The sequence below is a fragment of the Cervus canadensis genome, chromosome 6 (genome assembly GCF_019320065.1).
Source record: "Cervus canadensis isolate Bull #8, Minnesota chromosome 6, ASM1932006v1, whole genome shotgun sequence".
NCBI classification, from domain to species: domain Eukaryota; kingdom Metazoa; phylum Chordata; class Mammalia; order Artiodactyla; family Cervidae; genus Cervus; species Cervus canadensis.
In genome coordinates, this window is record NC_057391.1 from 790,402 (window position 1) to 809,153 (window position 18,752).

Sequence of the window (18,752 nt, forward strand, 5' to 3'; positions counted from 1 at the left end):
TCTTAGGTTGACTAATTTTTCGATGACAGCTACTATTAGAGACTACTGCTAAGGTCAAGAATCCTAAGGTCTGGAGAGTTTGTCTTAGCTAATTAGTTCAGCTAGTGTGTTAGTTTCCTGTTATTGCTGTAACATATTACCACACATTATTAATGGCTTAAACCAGCACAAATGTATTAGCTTATATACTTCTGAAGGTCAGACATCCGAAAGAGGTGGGCAGGGCTGCATTATTTCTGAAGATACAGGAGAATCCATTTTCTTGCTGCTTTCAGCTTCCACACTCTGCCTGTACCCCCGTTTGTGGCCCACTAGTACACTGACCCCTGCTTCCCTTTTATAAGCTTGTTTGTGATTACACTGGGCCCACCTGGATAACCCAGGATACTCTCTCCAGCTCAAGATTCTTAATCTCACATGCAAAGCTTTTTGCCATGAAAGCAACATATTTACTGTTTTTTTTTCCCGAGGATGGATGATGATCAGGAGAACAGCATATTCTGCCTACCCCACCTAGTTTCTCTCTTTGGGTATAGAAATTTCATTATCGTTACCTGCAATATCAAAATAACTGCAAAGAGTATCTTAATTTTGGGAGGGAACTAAAAAAAGAGGATTTAATGAAGAACTACCTTATTCACAACCATGCAGACCAGAGGTTTATTCTCTGGAAAGACTGGGGGATCCTTGGAGAGGGGGCACAGGCAGAGTTAAGGGAGGAAAGTTGCATTAAAAGCATGACTGAGTGACCAAATGCCGAGACCCATTTGCCCACCCTGCCGTCTCCCACTAGGCTCCCAGATCTTTATCCTCCTGGGAGCTTGTCAGACTTCTCTCTGGGGAAGCAGATCAACCTTAGAGAAAACACCTGCCTGATATGGACAAGCTTTTTGAAAGGACATTTTGACAACTGATAATTCATCAAGTATTCATACAACTAAGCAAATGAAAGAAAATTAGCTCCAAGGAAAACAAAAGTAACCACAGCATACTCCAGAGTGTTTTCAGAGATCAGCTAAATCTTCAAAACGCATCTGAATTCCAGGTTGGGGCCAGAGAGTGTGAAATTTTCACAAGCTCCCTGGGGAGTCCAGTCCCACTGCACCCCAATCACACTATTGAGCAGCAAAGGTACTGCATGATTCAGCTATGAATGAAATACAGAACGTAAACTTTAAATTGTTGTTGTTCAGTCGCTAAGTTGTGTCCGACTCTTTGTGACCCCATGGACTGCAGCACTCCAGGCCTCCCTGTCCTTCACTATCTCCCAGAGCTTCCTCAGACTCATTGAGTCAGTGATGCCATCCAACCAACTCGTCCTCTGTCACCATCTTCTCCTCCCACCTTCAATCTTTCCCAGCATCAGGGTCTTTTCCAACGAGTCGGCTCTTCGCATTACATGGCCAAAGTATTGGAGCTTCAGCATCAGTCCTTCCAATGAATATTCAGGGTTGATTTCCTTTAGGACTGACTCCAGCACCACAGTTCAAAAGCATCATTTCTTCAGTGCTCAGCTTTCTTTATGGTCCAGCTTTCATATCCATACATGACTACTGGAAAAACCATAGCTTTGACTAGACAGACCTTTGTTGGCAAAGTGATGTCTTTGCTTTCTAGTTTTGTCATAGATTTTCTTCCAAGGAGCAAGCATCTTTTGATTTCATGGCTGCAGTCACCATTTGCAATGATTTTGGAGCCCAAGAAAATAAAGTCTCTCACTATTTCCATTGCTTCCCCATCTATTTGACATGAAGTGATGGGGCTAGGTGTCATGATCTTCGCTTTTTGAATGTTGAGTTTTAAGCCAGTTTTTTTCACTTTCCTCTTTCACCTTCATCAAGAGGCTCTTTAGTTATTTTGATCTCTGCCATTAGGGTGGTGTCATCTGCATATCTGAAATTATTGCTATTTCTGCCGGCACTCTTAATCCAGCTTGTTCATCCAGCCCACCATTTTGCATGGTATACTCTGCATGTAAGTTAAATAAGCAGGGTGACACTATACAGCCTTGACGTACTCCTTTCCTAATTATGAACCAGTCCATTATTCCGGGTCTGGTTCTAACTGTTGCTTCTTGACCTGCATACAAGTTTTTCAGGAGTCAGGTAAGATGTGATCACAATGATGAAATACAGTGGTAGGAGGGAAGATGGGAAAGATGCATGCATGTCTTGGGAGTAAAGAAAGGAAAAAGAAATCATCCTCCTCTAGAGATGGAAGTTAATGCCTAAATGGAAACTATTAAAACTGGCTAGCTCTTTCAATTATGTATAAGTATAAAACTGATAATAATAAAGTCCTTAAAAAATGGGCAAAGAAGGTGAACATAATTCACTGAAATGACTCTGTTTTTCACTTGGCTGGCAAAGAAGTAGATAATTATTCACTGACTGCAACATGAACAAACAGCAACATGTACAGCAATTATTGTGAAACCTTTTCTGACAATCCTATTGCCCTATCTCTAAAACAATTTTAGATTCTAGGCATCTTTCTGTGACAAATCTTTTACATTGACTGCCCAGTATTCACTCTCAACTACTCATTTCCTTGGCTGCCACTCTATCAGGACTGAGAAGGCTGTATTTCACTTTGTGCCAGAGTTCTTGACAAGGAAACAAGTGAAAGTTGGCCAGGACAGGTTTTGAGAAATCGCTGCCTTTCCTTTTAATACGCTGTTCAGGAAATTTTTGCAGAGACTAACACCTGTGGCTGGCAGTTTTTATTGTGATTGACCAAAAATTGTTATTTTTAACAATTAAAACTCAACATTCAGAAAACTTAGATCATGACATCCGGTCCCATCACTTCCTGGCAAATAGATGGGGAAACAGTGGAAACAGTAACAGACTTTATTTTTTGGGGCTCCAAAATCACTGCAGATGGTGATTGAAGCCATGAAATTAAAAGACACTTGCTCCTTGGCAGAAAAGCTATGACCAACCTAGATGGCATATTAAAAAGCAGAGACATTACTTTGCCGACAAAGGTCCAATTAGTCAAAGCTATGGTTTTTCCAGTGGTCACGTATGGATGTGAGAGCTGGTCTATAAAGAAAGCTGAGCACTTTAGAATTGATGCTTTTGAACTGTGGTGTTGGAAAAGACAAGGAGATCCAACCAGTCCATCCTAAAGGAGATCAGTCCTGAATATTCATTGGAAGGACTGATGCTGAAGCTGAAAGTCCAATACTTTGGCCAACTGATGTGAAGAACTGACTCATTGGAAAAGACCCTGATGCTGGGAAAGATTGAAGGTGGGAGAAGGGGACAACAGAGGATGAGATGATTGGATTGGAAGGCATCACCAACTCAATGGAGATGAGTTTGAGTAAACTCCGGGAGTTGGTGATGGACAGGGAAGCCTGGTGCAGTCCATGGGGTTGCAAAGAGTCAGATACAGAGTGACTGAACACCTGTGGCTGGCAATTTTTACTGTGGCTGGCCAAAAACTTATTTCACTAACACTTTGTGGGTTATTACATTCAACAATTATACCTAACACACCTGTAAAGTCATTTTTGTGAAACACTATATTCAATATACTCTTCTTTGGAAGCGAAGGAGCATTCTCCAGCACCGTTTCATTTTCACTTCCCATTGCAGAATCAATCACTAAGGATTTTTGTCTTTTTGTTGGTCTGACTTCATCATTTACATCATCTGAATCAGAACTATATTCTGAAGAACTATCATCTTCTGAGACACAGTATTAATACGTATGTCACTCAGCCAGAGAAAACATCTACCTAAGATTCACTGAAAAATTCGTCAAAGTTCTGTGATGCTTCTTTCTTGAAAATTTTACAGAATAAAGGTCTGTTTATAATATACGCAATGTTGGAACAGAAACCTGACCCAGCAAAATGTGAATGACGACAATCCTAAGCTGTCTGATGAACCCTTGATCAATCTGAGGCTCTCTGAACTTCACACGGTGACGTCAAGGGGGACAGATGTGGAGCTCTGGTGGTGTCGGGCCTGTCACCAGTCCCTTCACACGTTTGTAAGCGCTGTAAGGATGTTGGAAACATGCCACAGATAGTGGAGTACAGAGGTATGAGGGCATCACTGAGCAACTCAGTCAACACCTACAATAACCTTTGAGTTTCATGTTATTTGAAAACTTAATTCCTGTTTAAGTCCCTCATTCTTTTCTGTTATACAGCCATATTCCCAAGTGATACATTTTCCCAAAGAGGGCTTTTCTGAATCATGTTTTGCACCCCTGTAATTATTTGTAAGTCTGATATATAAACTACTATACAATTATGTTCACTATAAGACACAGTAACAACAGAAAATGTTAGAGAGAAAACCTAAGTAGCAATTCTGATACTTCCCCCTTACACACCGATGGATCATCTCATACAGCCTGGGTGTGTAATCTCTTAAAGTTCTGAAACTCTGGCTTTGTTTACTCTGTAATCACTTGGAATTGTTTGCTCTCTAGCAATAAAAAAGGAATTGGGATTTAAAGAATACTATGAATTCACTCAGGATTCACAGAAGATCTGCACTAGGCCTCAGGAAGATATGAATCAAATCTTACCTCCTATCACCATCTGTACTTGTGTTTCTGCTCCAGATATAAAATCGAGAGGAACACTCCACTGGCCTGGCCTTGGTCACATCCTGTGGTCAGGATGCAATCCTGTGACTGACAGCTCTTTCAGAAGCACACTGAGTCAGAGAAGGCCCCAGGAGATGCTCAGTAGACAAAAACATAAGGCTGGAGAAGGAGTCTCTTAAATTCTACACAAAGTCACCACTTTCAGAACAGTGCTTTGGAATAAAGTCAGAATTATCAATCCACTTTAGTTTCTTTTAAAAAAGTTTATCTCAAGGTGCTAAAGCATAGATAATTTTAGAACTCCAATTTATACAATAAGCAAATCTGAAGCTTAAATTTCAGGACTTTCCACATGTCAACAAACTAGTAATTGATGAAACAACTCAATTACAATGACTGATTAAAAGAATATGATCCACAGACTGCCTGTTCATAGACCTCCAAAAGGATTTAACCACTTTCCGGTTTTAGGTTCACACTAAGCTTCCACTCCCCATCTTATTCTCTTTATCTCCTCTGCTGGCATTAATTAGTTCATAGCAAAAGCTACAAAATGTCAAGTTTGAAATTTTATTTCACTAATTTAAAAGATAAAATGTTTTTCAAATCTTACTAAACTCATTTATTTGAAACATGTTTACATAGAGGACAAACAGATATAGGATTTCAAGTAACTTATGGTAAAGCCCACTGTCCATTTAAGAATATGCTTCTTTCTTTCACAAAAACTGCATTAAGAGGCAAAAAAAAAGAAAAAATTTCTTTTATACTGCATGAGAGCTGGATGCAAACTTCTGATGTATACTTATTTCATTATCAACTCTGATGTTGAAGCTGGGAGGCACAAATGTTCACAGCTCAGTTAAATGATGCAAAGAAAAAGCTTCTGTTTCTCTCAGACACAAATGAGAAGCCTCCATTCACGTCTCTTACAGTAGTATCACATCCTTGATTCCCATACCGCGTCACTTCTTCTTCTTTCCTTTCCCTTTCTTACTCCCCTCTCCTTGCTGAAGACTTTGGTCACCACCTCCTGTTTTTTGTGTCCTTGTTTTCAGTTTAGGTATCATTTCTGCAGCATACAACATTACTGACTTACCTAGGAACCAGACGTTAGGCTTAGTATATAAACTGAGAAACAAGATGTAAAAGGTCATCATACTTGAAAATCATAAAGTTCATGAAGTCATCACCACATCAAGAAAATAAAAATTTAAAAAGAAAAAATTAAATAACTAGGAAGACAATGATTTGCAGAAAATGGGGACCTTTCCAGGAGAAAATTTATTAAGAGCAATGAAGAAATTAAATTTAAATGAACGAAACAAAAATTTTGAACACTTTATTTGAAATAAAAAATTTTTACCTTGATCCTAGTAATTGACTTGAAGACTAAAGGAAACATCTAAACATAACAAGCTGGCAATGGAATCAGGCTGTTATTATATCTTAAGCTAGGAAGCACAAGGCTTCTGAGTCTTCTAACAAAAATTCAATGTCATTAAGCTGTAAAAGATTTTTTTAAGGAATAAAATGCTAGAGATAATGCAACAGTGTTCTCTGACCACCACACCCCTGGCACCACTCCTCACTGCCTGCTTGCATTAGGGTAACCACTACCTTAAGACTTGGTGTTTTCTTCCAACATACACACACACACACGGAGCCAAAGCAAACACAACACCCAGTTGTGGATGTGACGGGTGATGGAAGCAAGGTCCGATGCAATGTGTAAAGAGCCATACTGCATAGGAACCTGGAATGTTAGGTCCATGAATCAAGGCAAATTGGAAGTGGTCAAACAGGAGATGGCAAGAGTGAACATCGACATTCTAGGAATCTGCAAACTAAAATGGACTGGAATGGGTGCATTTAACTCAGATGACCATTATATCTACTACTGTGGGCAGGAATCCCTTTGAAGAAATGAAGTCGTCATCATAGTCAACAAGAGAGTCCGAAATGCAGTACCTGGATGCAATCTCAAAAACGACAGAATGATCTCTGTTCGTTTCCAAGGCAAACCATTCAGTAACATGGTAATCCAAGTCTATGCTCCAACCAGTAATGCTGAAGAAGCTGAAGTTGAACGGTTCTATGAAGACCTACAAGACCTTCTAGAACTATCACCCAAAAAAGATGTCCTTTTCATTATAGGGGACTGGAATGCAAAAGTAGGAAGTCAAGAGTAACAGGCAAATTTGGCCTTGGAGTAACAGGCAAATTTGGAGTAACAGGCAAATTTGGCCTTGGAGTACAGAATGAAGCAGGACAAAGGCTAATAGATTTTGCCAAGAGAACGCACTGATCATAGCAAACTCCCTCTTCCAGTAACGCAAGAGAAGACTCTACACATGGACATCAACAGATGGTCAACACTGAAATTAGACTGATTATATTCTTTGCATCCAAAGATGGAGAAGCTCTATACATTCAGCAAAAACGAGACTGGGAGTTGACTGTGGCTTAGATCATGAACTTCTTATTGCCAAATTCAGACTTAATTGAAGAAAGTGGGGAAAACCACTAGACCATTCAAGTATGACCTAAATAAAATCCCTAATGGTTATACAGTGGAAGAGAGAAATAGGTTTAAGGGACTAGACCGAGTGCCTGATGAACTATGGACAGAGGTTTGTGACATTGTACAGGAGACAGCGATCAAGACCATCCCCAAGAAAAAGAAATGCAAAAAATCAGAACGGCTGTCTGAGGAGGCTTACAAATAGCTGTGAAAAGAAGAGAAGCAAAAAGCAAAGGAGAAAAGGCAAGATATACCCATTTGAATGCAGAGTTCCAAAGAATAGCAAGGAGAGATAAGAAAGCCTTCCTCAGTGATCAGTGCAAAGAAACAGAGGAAAACAATAGAATAGGAAAGACTAGAGATCTCTTCAAGAAAACCAGAGATACCAAGGGAACATTTCTTGCAAAGATGGGCTCAATAAAGGACAGAAATGGTGTGGACCTAACAGAAGCAGAAGATATTAAGAAGAGGTGGCAAGAATACACAGAAAAACTACAAAAAAGATCTTCAAAATGCAGAAAATCACGATGTGTGCTCACTCACCTATAGCCAGACATCCTGGAATGTGAAGTCAGGTGGGCCTTAGGAAGCATCACTCCGAACAAATCTAGTGGAGGTGAGGCAATTCCTGTTGAGCTATTTCAAATCCTAAAAGATGATGCTGTGAAAGTGCTGCACTCAGTATGCTAGCAAATTTGGAAAACTCTCAGCAGTGGCTGCAGGACTGGAAAAGGTCCCTTTTCATTCCAATCTCTAAGAAAGGCTATGCCAAAGAATGCTCAAACTACTATACAACTGCACTCATCTCACATGCTAGTAAAGTAATGCTCAAAATTCTCCAAGTCAGGATTCAACAATATGTTAACCATGAATTTCCAGATGTTCAAGCTGGATTTAGAAAAGGTAGAGGAACCAGTGATCAAATTGCCAACATCCTTTGGATCATCGAAAAAGCAAGAGAGTTCCAGAAAAACATCTATTTGTGCTTTATTGATTATGCCAAAGCCTTTGACTGTGTGGATCACAACAAACTGTGAAAAATTCTTCAAGAGATGGGAATACCAGACCACCTGACCTGCTTCTTGAGAAATCTATATGCAGGTCAGGAAGCAACAGTTAGAACTGGATATGGAACAACAGACTGGTTCCAAATAGGAAAAGGAGTACAATATATATATACTGTATATATTATATATACGGTGTGTATATATATACATATATATATATACATTGTATATACAAAATACAGTCAAGGCTGTATATTGATACCTTACTTATTTGACTTATATGCAGAGTACATTATGAGAAACAGTGGGCTGGATGAAGCACAAGCTGGAATCAAGATTGCTGGGAGAAGTATTAATAACCCCAGATATGCAGATGATATCACCCTTATGGCAGAAAGTAAAGAAGAACTAAAAAGCCTCTTGATGAAAGTGAAGGAGGAGAGTAAAAAAGTTGGCTTAAAGCTCAACATTCAGAAAACACAGATCATGGCATCCAGTCCCATCACTTATGGCAAACAGATGGAGAAACAGTGGAAACAGTGGCAGACTATTTTTGGGGGCTCCAAAATCACTGCCGATGGTGACTGCAGCCATGAAATTAAAAGACGTTTACTCCTTGGGAGTAAAGTTATGACCAACCTAGACAGCATATTAAAAAGCTGAGACGTTACTTTGCTAAGAAAGGTCCGTCTAGTCAAGAATATGGTTTTTCCAGTAGTCATGTATGGATGTGAGAGTTGGAGTATAAAGAAAGCTGAGCACCGAAGATTGATGCTTTTGAACTATGGTGTTAGAGAAGACTCTTGAGAGTCTCTTGGACTGGAAGGAGATCCAACCAGTCCATCCTAAAGGAAATCAGTCCTGAATATTCATTGGAAGGACTGATGCTGAAGCTGAAACTCCAATACTTTGGCCACCTGATGTGAAGAGCTGACTCATTTTAAAAGACCTTGATGCTGGGAAAGATTGAAGCTGGGAGGAGAAGGGGATGACAGAGGATGAGATGGTTGGATGGCATCACCGACTCAATGGACATGGGTTTGGGTAGACTCTGGGAGTTGGTGATGGACAGGGAGGCCTGGCGGGCTGTGGTCCATGGGGTCGCAAAGTGTCAGACACGACTGAGCAACTGGACTGATACGCACACATATATATGATATCAATAAATAACACTGCATCCACATCTATCAATAAATAGTAATATTTTGTATTTAAATTTACACCTTAGTAGCACCACACTGCATACTTCTTGCTTTTTTTCACTCAGTACAGTTTTTTAGATTTATCAGTATTAGAAATTAGTAACAGACCTCAAGCATTTCTAGATGTGAAATAGCAATAATATCTGACCATTTAATAATTTCTCACTCTTAACCTGGGAACAACAATGGACTTCCATAGGTTCCTAAAATGTTCATGGAAGAATTTTTTTTTTTTTTTTTTGAGAAATGATTACTAGGTTTCATTAAATTCTCAAATGTCCTTAACATAAAAGAAATTAAAAGCACTCTTTCTCTCCATCAGCAGTAGTCCTTTTTCTAAATTAATTCACAGAATGCAAATTATGTTTCTGACTTGTCAAAATGTCAGTTTTAGAACATTTTTGGCAATGTAGAGGAATAACCTATCCCAAACTTCATTCATTCATTAAAAAAGCTTACGTGATGGGAACTGTACAAGACAGAGGCTGCCATCTTCCTGTTTGAGCTGGACCCGGACTCTGCCCCTATACTGAAGATCACGATTCCATTCTCTAGAGTACATTTTATTTTTCTTAACAGAAAGAAAGAAAAACAAGATTTAAGAAAGTTATCACATCAATGAAATGAGTATGGTAGTGAATGAAGAACTATATCATACCTCAAGAAACACATTAAGTCCAACTGCTGCACATACATCTTGAATCTCTGTAGCTGTAGGATTTTCAACAGCCTGAAAAATTAATTAAAGATGAAAACACTAAATAGCTCAGCTTCATGTGGATACTGCTACACTGTTGTATAAATAATTTCAAACACTATGAATAAAACACATACCAAGACCCTTGGTTTCCTTAAAAAAAAAAACAACAAAAAAAACCTAGGTACAGTTGTTTCAACTGTAATCTTTAAATTCCTGGGACTCACATATTCAGACTTTTGTGTCCATTTCCCTTCCATGAGAACATAACCTTCACAAGGTTAAGGACTGCTTTGTTCACCAATATATTCACCTGGCATAATGCTTGGAACATAGTAGGTGTTCAAAGAATATTGGTCAAACAACTATTACAGATACAACAACTTTAGAAAATTGTTTGGCAGAATCTATGGGAAGTAAAATAAATGCATTCTTTATAGCCATGCAATTCCACTGCAAGGTATATACCCCCCAAAAATACAAAATAGACAATCTCAAGAAGCACTACTTATAACAGCCTCAAACTAGAAACTGCCCAACCATCTGTCAATAGTAAAATGGACTGTGGTACATTCACACAATGCAATACTACAGAGTAGTAGTTTTCAGCAAGGTAATCTTGCACCCTGACACTTATCAATGCTTGGAGGCACATTTTTGATCATCACAACTAGTGTGGGGTAGGGCACTGGCTTCCAGTGGGTAGATGCCAAGGAAGCTGCTAAACGACGCAGACAGCACAGGACAGCACTCACAACCATGAACTATCTGGCTCAAAATGTCAACAGTGCTGCTGTTGGGAAACCCTACGACAGAGGGATGAGATTTACCAAACTATACTCAAAAGTGCAGGTAAAGCTCATGAGCTGAACATTCATTGACATAAAAGCACATAGTGTGTGATGCCATTTAAATAAAATAAAAAAAACAAGAAATAGTAATCTATGGTATTGGAAGTCAGGACAGTGGTCATCCTTTTTTATGACTATATGTGCAGGCGACACTGGGGGGTGGTGGGGGACATAAAGGAATCTTTCGGGATGCTAGAATGTTTTGTTTTTTATTAATTTGGGTACTTGGTTAACCATGTGTACTCACTTCATGAAAATTAATCAAGAAAAACACTTAAGATTTATGTATGTTTCTGTATGTAAGGTATCAATAAAGTTAAAAGTAATTCAATCATTCTCCGAATTATCTGAGAGCCTGCTGCTGAAGGCCCCTGTCAGAGGCTTGATGTTGGGCATTTTTCTGAATCAGCGCTTTTGAATCTTCTCCTTTACCCTGCAGCAGCGAAGCAGACTTTACATATTTAAGCAGCAAAATGGGAGATATGAAATAACACAAAAATAATGTGTTTTTTTCAGGCCGAGTTCCTCAAATCCATTAGGTTACAAAATGTAAATCAGCCTTAAAAATAGGTTATAACATTAATTGTGAAAATAAAAAGCTACAAAGATCCCTTCACTTGGCTCTAGGCTCTTTCTAAACTCAAGCACAAGGCCAAATAAGAACTTGGGTTTTTCTATTGAAACAGCACAAGGGAGAAATCATTTAAGACTATAAATACCTACTTTAAAAAAGTGTTAATTTCAGAGTAACTTAATCCAAGTCAAAAGGATGACGATGATGATAAGGGGTCTAAAACTGTAAAACTCAACACATCTGAATTTTCTGCAAGCCTTGTTTAAAATAAAAAACTCAACTAACATTCTGGACATGATATTGTGCAGTGCCATAATTTTGCTTTCCTTTATTAAGAAGATTGTCATAACATTGGTTAAAAAAAAAAAAAGTGCAAACCCTACAACACCCCACCCCCAAACTCTTTCAAACAAAGGCTCATGAAGAATCACTTAAAAAAGCAGCCTAGTCGTTGGCCGCCCGTTCTCCTTGGGCCTCAAACAATGCAGCAGTGTAAAATAAGTCTTTGTGGCCTAACAGGATAACCTGCCCAGGCCCTGGCGGCAAAGCATGCTTACCTTACTTATGGGGATTCGCCGCCCCTCCGCGATGGTCTTCTTGTTATTTAAATAAGCAGGATAAATACATATGAACCTGCCACAGGAAAAGCCCAGGTGGTATCATTAGAGCAATATTTCCTCAAATTCATTCATTCTTTCACCATCATCAAGATTGCCGGTGCACCTATACTATTATTCAGTTCAGTTCAGTCGCTCAGTCGTGTCCGACTCTGCGACCCCACGGACCGCAGCACGCCAGGCTTCCCTGTCCATCACCAACTCCCGGAGCTTGCTCAAACTCCTGTCCATCGAGTCGGTGATGCTCCCCTCTATTTAAAAACCGAACTTTAACTTATTACCTTAGATGAAAAAAAACATCACTTGCTAGACAAAGCTTTTTTTAAAAAGAAAAGAAACCAATACCGGAACGGTTCATTTACATACAACAGCCCGTCAAAAGCTTCTGAGGGCGGGCCCTGGTCTCTTACCCGCCAATGATCAAAAGAAGACTTGTCACTTAGTGACTACTTACCGTCACCCACGGAGCTCCAAATATCCTCCGTCTCAAGTACAGGTAAACATCGAGCTACGTAAAGTTGGAACCTAGGGTCCTGCGAACACCCCAGTGCAGCCGGGCCTCCGGGAGGTACAGACGCCCGAGAACAGGGCCAGGGCCTAGCTCCCTCTAAGGAGCTTTCCTTAGGGTTTGGGAAGGAGGCGCAGAACAGGCGGGCTTGCCCCAAGGCGCTTCCTCTTTCCGGACTCACCTGTCCTGGTCGGCCGGGGACCGCGCCGCGGCGCAAGCCATCTTCACCCGGGTTCAGACAGCGTCCACGCCCAGAGAGCACCCGGGGAGGGCCAGCAGGTAAAAAAGCCGGCCGGGGCTCCTCTCTGAGAGTTCCCAGACCACCCCGTTTCCGGCGGAAGTCCCGCCCACCGGAACGCCTACTCGTCTCGGCTCTCCGGTTCCTGACGTGGCGTTGAAATCTCTTCCTCTCGCGAGAGGGTACAGGAACGTGACTAATTCCTTCCTTTCTGTGAGCTTGCAGAAACCAGCCTTTGGAATGCTCGCGCCGTGGCTAAAATTGGTTTACGCTTTCACGCCCCGCCCCCCACCCCTCCCTTTTTTAGCTACTTTCAGTTTGAGTGTGGATGGTGCATGCTTCTCTCATCCTCAGAGTACGGCTCAACACCGTGGGTTGTCTGTGAGTTCTGAGCAAAGTTGTTAGAGTAGGCAAGGAAATCCCCAGTTTGTTTAATCTTTAACCGCTCCTGGGCCCCGCAGCTTGCTTTCAAGTTGGCAAAAATCAATTTTTATAGTGGTGGAACTAGCAAAATTACTGGCACTGTGTTTCAGTGTTCCGTGTAAATGTTAGGAATTCGACTATACACTTTTCAAAATCGCTACCCTAAAATTAAACTCAGTGGTAAAGAATCTCCTTGCCAGTCCAAGAGATGGGTTGGATCTGTGGGTTAGAATGATTGATCCCCTGGAGTAGAAAATAACAACCCACTTCAGTATTCTTCAGATCTTTATATTGGTGTAGGAGGGTAGACTAAGACTGAGTAAAATTTCTCTTTAGTGAAACTGTTTCACTACAAATCCTTTAAGGCATTTGAACACAAGCAGTACTGCTTTGGTACTCTGAGGGGAAGTGTTATACTAAATCCCAAAGTGGAGGACTGGTGTTCTTCCCACTTCTGTAGGGGCAGAGTGCAGCTTTTGGACACCAAGAACTGACAGGATGGCACCCAGCATGGTGCCTCTCACTTAGGCACCACCAAGCTTCTGGCTGCTGTCTAATGGAGAGCAGTGTTTGGTAGATCTGGCTGGTTTGTAAAGAGCAAGGTGAGAACATTGAATGAGCTGAAGACTCAAGATTGAAAAGACTCGGTATTAAAAGACAGGGCTGTGGAAAAAGACACACAGCTGGGCTTATGCTAGTAAAATTGCTTTATTTCAAGGATTAAAAACAACCCTAAGAACACCAGGTAGGAAATAAGTTTTCTATAGGGGAAAAGAACTCAGCCTGATATCTGAACTTTTTAGCCACAGTAAACATTAGAAGAGTTTTGAAGAAAATGAATTGTGACTAAAGTCGTGACTCAAATTATCCTTTGTGTGAGGTCAAAAGAAAGACAATTTTAAACAAGCAAGGATTGAGAAAGTATATTCCCAACCTAGCTTTTCTGGAAAACAAACAAACAAACACTATTTAAGGACATACTCCAGCCAAACCAAATTATATTAACATAAAGAAAGTGTTTCCACTACGCAATATAGAGGAAACAGTGAACACTTACATCTAAGTAAATTCAGATAACTTAATAATTTATATAAAGTGATGGTGAAGATAACTGCAATTGTTAAAAAGATTCTGAAAATTAAAAACAAGTTAATATATTATTACTGAACACAGATTTTATAAAGAACTTAGATTTCAACTGAAATAGTGTATGTCTCTATTTCTAAAATCATTACCTGTTGCATCAAGGGTTTTCATAGGACCTTGACTTCTTGCCATTTTTTCTGTTGTGTCTCTCCTTTTGTGCTCACATCTCTGCTCCTCAACTCCCCATTCCTGGGTAACCCCCAAACCCTGAGTTCTTGCCTCTCTTAAGCACACCTGTGAGATTTTCTCTAACCCTCCTCCCACTAAACTTCAGGCTTGGCTTTACAGATCCCAAACTCATCAAGGTCCTTAGCTAAAGAAAAGGACTTTTCAAGAATTTTGTCTTAACAAGAGTCACCCTTTCTGGAAGGAAGTTGTGGTTTTAAGTAATAACTCTCCTTTGGTTGTGTGTAGACCAAGTCATCTGTCAAACACTGACCCTGTCACTGGTTCCACAGTTTTTGTCAATCTGTGTTTGTAATTTTGTTTCATACACCTGATGCTTTATCATTTGATGTTCAAAGAAAGTCATAACTGTTTTTCATCTTCTTTTGTTTGATGCTTTTCATCCAGAGTTATACTTGGACATAAATTTACCTATACTGCTTTCTTTGCATTTGTCTGTGTGTGTAGTTGTGCTTTTAGTTTTGTCCAGGCTGGATCATTTTAGGTGTCTCTTTTACTAATGGCATATAGGTAAAGGATTTTTTTTTTTTTGACTCCAACTTTATTTTACCATATGTGCTTAATCCACTCATTATTTGATATTACTGTCACTTTATGCTTTATTGTGGCTAATTCTCCCTCTCCCCTTTTCCCTATTCTTTGATATCCTGTTCAAGTGTTCCTGTATTCATAGTTATTTTCACTAATGATTTGGATGGAAAGCTTTCTTTTTAACATTGGTGTTAGGACTAAATAGAAAAATTGAACTTGCATTTTTCCAAGTTAAAAGTAAAATAGTATCTTTTGACACTGCCTGTTTAAAAGAGTAGAAATTTAGCATGCTTTTATGTCTTCTCTCCCTCATTTCCCAGTTTGGGGTGGAATAATGTGGAATTTAAAATTATTAAGCATTTCATCTTTTCAGTTCTGAGTTACGTGCACATTCACATTGATATTCATTATCAGATTAACCACAATTACTTACACATTTATTCAGTTCAAAGGTTTTATTGCTCAAACTGTCTCCTTAATACTTTCCCATTTAATTGCTTGGGCAGCAGCAGTACTATGGTAGGAGGTATGTCATGGTGCATTTGCGACGCCCTCTGTAGGTTTGGAGAATTCATGTCCTAGGTGTCCCGCTTCCTCAATGGAGAACCCGAACCACTGAGCTTTCCCAGGCTCTACGGGCATGTGACGCAGCTTCTGCCAACAGTGTCCGTTCAGCAAGACTCCAGTCCGGGATTGAGCGGTGTGACAAGGCAAGTGCTGAAACTATTCTTACCTTACGGGGAGGGTGGTGTCAGAGGGCTCCAGAGTTGACAGGTAACAACTGGGTCTTTTTGAAGCAGTCTCACAGTATGGTTTGGGTATTGTTTCTGTAGTGGTTTCCAAGCCTGATTTTCTGGCCCTCATATAGCTCCTGTGAGCTACCTGATTCCTTAAATGAGTGTCTCCTCTTTTAGAGAAAATCTTACTGTTAACAACTGTAACAAGAATCTCGAATGATGTATGTTTCAGCTAAGTTAAGTGCTAGTTTGGCAGGTTTCAGAATTCTTAGGTAATATTTCCATTTGCTTACAAATGGTACATATAGTGTCCCATTGCTTTTTTTTTTTTTTTTGGTATTCAGTATTTCAGAGAAGAAATCTGATGCCAATCTGTTTTTTTTTTCTCTGTAGGCAGCCTATTCCTCTTTCCCCATAGATGATTTTAGAAAGCTCCCTTTATATTAAAAAAAAACCTCACTAAACTGTGTTTAAATAGTTTTGTTTCAAGTTACTTCAGGAACAAAGTGGGTTTGAAAGGTCACAAATGTTCCAAACACAAGGAAAAGTCGAACTAGCCCCAGAATCAGCAAGAACTGTAATGCCAGGAGCTAGCCTTTCTTGTATGTCCCACACTTGGGTTTCTGTGCCTCCCTCTCGTATCTGTTCCTTCTCTCTCTAGCGACCAACTTTCTCTTATTTTAGCTTCATGATGCCAGAGCACCTTCAGTCTTAACTCTACAAGATCTTTCAGATCTAGCACTCAATCTCCAACCGGAAATTTTGCGACTCTTTATTTAAAATTGGCCTAATCTTTTTTTTTTTTTAAAGACAAGCCATAAAAGTCTTTGGTTAACTAGTCAGTTAATGATGAGTCTCCTCTGGGTCAGGTATCCCCCGCTGGTGGAGACAGCCATGGTCGGGGGGAACAATGAGTACAAGGTTCAGTGATAAACAGTGAGACTGTATGTCAGGATTCCAAAAGGTTGTGCAGGTGGAACAGGTAATGTCTGCAACAATAGCTATTAACAATAGCTAATTTTTGCAACATTCACTAACGTTGCTTTATATTCAGTGGTCACCTTCACTAACACAATGTTAAGTATTTTTAATTAAAAAAGGAACAGTCTCATAATGTCAAGAAAATAAGCAAATAGTCACAATTGTAGAGAGTTATCCTGAATATCAGAAGTGTATTTAGCACCAAGAACAATATTATACACACACAAAACATACAGATTGAAAGAAGGATCAATGGTCTAACAAAAACCAGAATAGCTTTATAGACCACAGAAGAGAGGAGAAGAATAGAAAAAAGACCTGGAGTTTGTAGGTGTCAAAGTCCATAGGTTTCAACACTATGAAGTAGTATTTCAAAGTCAGCATTAATGTGAAGGAATTAGAAACTAAAATATAATTTATATACTCTATTTCGACCTTTGTGACTCTTGAAAAATTATTTTTGTTTGGTTAACTGTGAATGATCTGACTACTCAAGTATTCTTCAGCTCTTAGCAATTTTCTTTTTGCATTTCTGGCACTCAGTTCTTTTTCTATTTTAGATAGAAGGAAACTCTGTGAAAACATGAATTCAGATATAGTGCAACTTGCTTCCATCTTCAGCAAGACTCATCCCTTCAGTTCATTAACCTTGTGGGAACAATCCATGGTTTATGGGGAAAAAAGTTTTTTGACTGTTCTTACAATGCAGTTGGGTTCTTTGGGGCTTATCTTTTATTTCATTATTTCCCTCTCATTAACTTTCCTGTCAGTGCAAAGTAACTTGTCAAGTTTATTCTCAAATATGAATTTGCCATAGTTAATTGGTTGTTGTTTGTATGCTAACTGGGCACATTTTTCTTTCATCTGAAATCCATTTGCTCTCTCTTCAAAGTTCTCTTCTTTGCCCTGTTCTTGGTGTCTCTTTTGATATTATTGCAAATCCAAATTAGATATTTGCTGAAATTTTGCCTTTTTGATAACTGTTCCAAAGGGAACATGAGTCAGTACCTCTGATATAGAATTACCTGTTCATTCGTGTCTGGTAAACTTGTGGATTACTGGGAGTTGCGATGGGCTGTTCAGATTGTAACTCAATATCCATATCTTTTCATGCCTAAGGGAGAGGGCAGTTTGGTGTACTTTCTCGGATGCTGAGGCCAGTGGTTGAGAAGAGCAGCTGGAACGGAAGGCAGTCCCTCGAGGAGCTTTGCTGCGGTCGCGCACGGCAGTAACTCTGAGTGGTCCCAGACCAGCAGCATCGGCATCGCCTGCTGGTTCCCAGGCCTGACTCAGAGTCAGGAAGGATGGGGATGTGTTTTAACAAACGTTTTTGGTGATTTGCATGCACTCAAGTTTGGAAACCACTGCCTCGGTTCTGTCTGCTGCAGTCCAAAGATAACCAGCCGCCAACGCTGGCTCGGGGTGCCGTTTGTCACACAGAGGCGTAAACTGGGGACCCTTTGGGTGGTTATCAGTTATGGGAGCACTCCCTGAACTTCTAAAATTAGAACTGAGATTTTGTCCTTTACTAATTCAGAGCCATTGTCTCTAACTAGAGGGTCTCATACAGAACTTTTTCCTCAATGGGCAATGTATACTGTACCTTCTCCCAGTAGGCGCTGCTTACTGTAATTCCTGAGTTTTCTGGGATATGGAGGGCATCCTTTTTTCATTTTCAGCACTGAGGTGTTTTGTTTTGTTTGTTTTTTTCCTTTTTCCTTCCTTGAGAAAGGTAATTTTATTCTAATTGACTTATATCCCATGTTATTTCCTATAAAAGTATTTGAAGTGGTTTATAAAAATGGGCATGCAGTAGTAACTAAAACAACAACAACAAAAAAAGAAAATCAGCACTAAACAGGAAAGAAATATGACCTCTATTCATATATCCCTGCTGGATAAGGCATCCTTTGAGAAAAACAGAATAGTCTTATGACTTACAAATGATTTCACTCAGA

General features: G+C 39.8%; 1 protein-coding gene across 1 annotated transcript; it reads right to left on the reverse strand.

Annotated features, from left to right (window-relative positions):
* Positions 1–5,179: 5,179 nt before the first annotated feature.
* SRP19 (signal recognition particle 19) lies at positions 5,180–12,898 on the reverse strand. The gene is made up of 5 exons (XM_043470618.1): positions 12,734–12,898; positions 11,985–12,060; positions 9,964–10,035; positions 9,765–9,876; positions 5,180–5,671 (listed from the first exon to the last, which is right to left on the reverse strand). The coding sequence occupies exons 1-5, from the start codon at positions 12,772–12,774 to the stop codon at positions 5,538–5,540; spliced, it is 435 nt and encodes a 144-aa protein (XP_043326553.1). The 5' UTR covers positions 12,775–12,898; the 3' UTR covers positions 5,180–5,537.
* Positions 12,899–18,752: the final 5,854 nt, after the last annotated feature.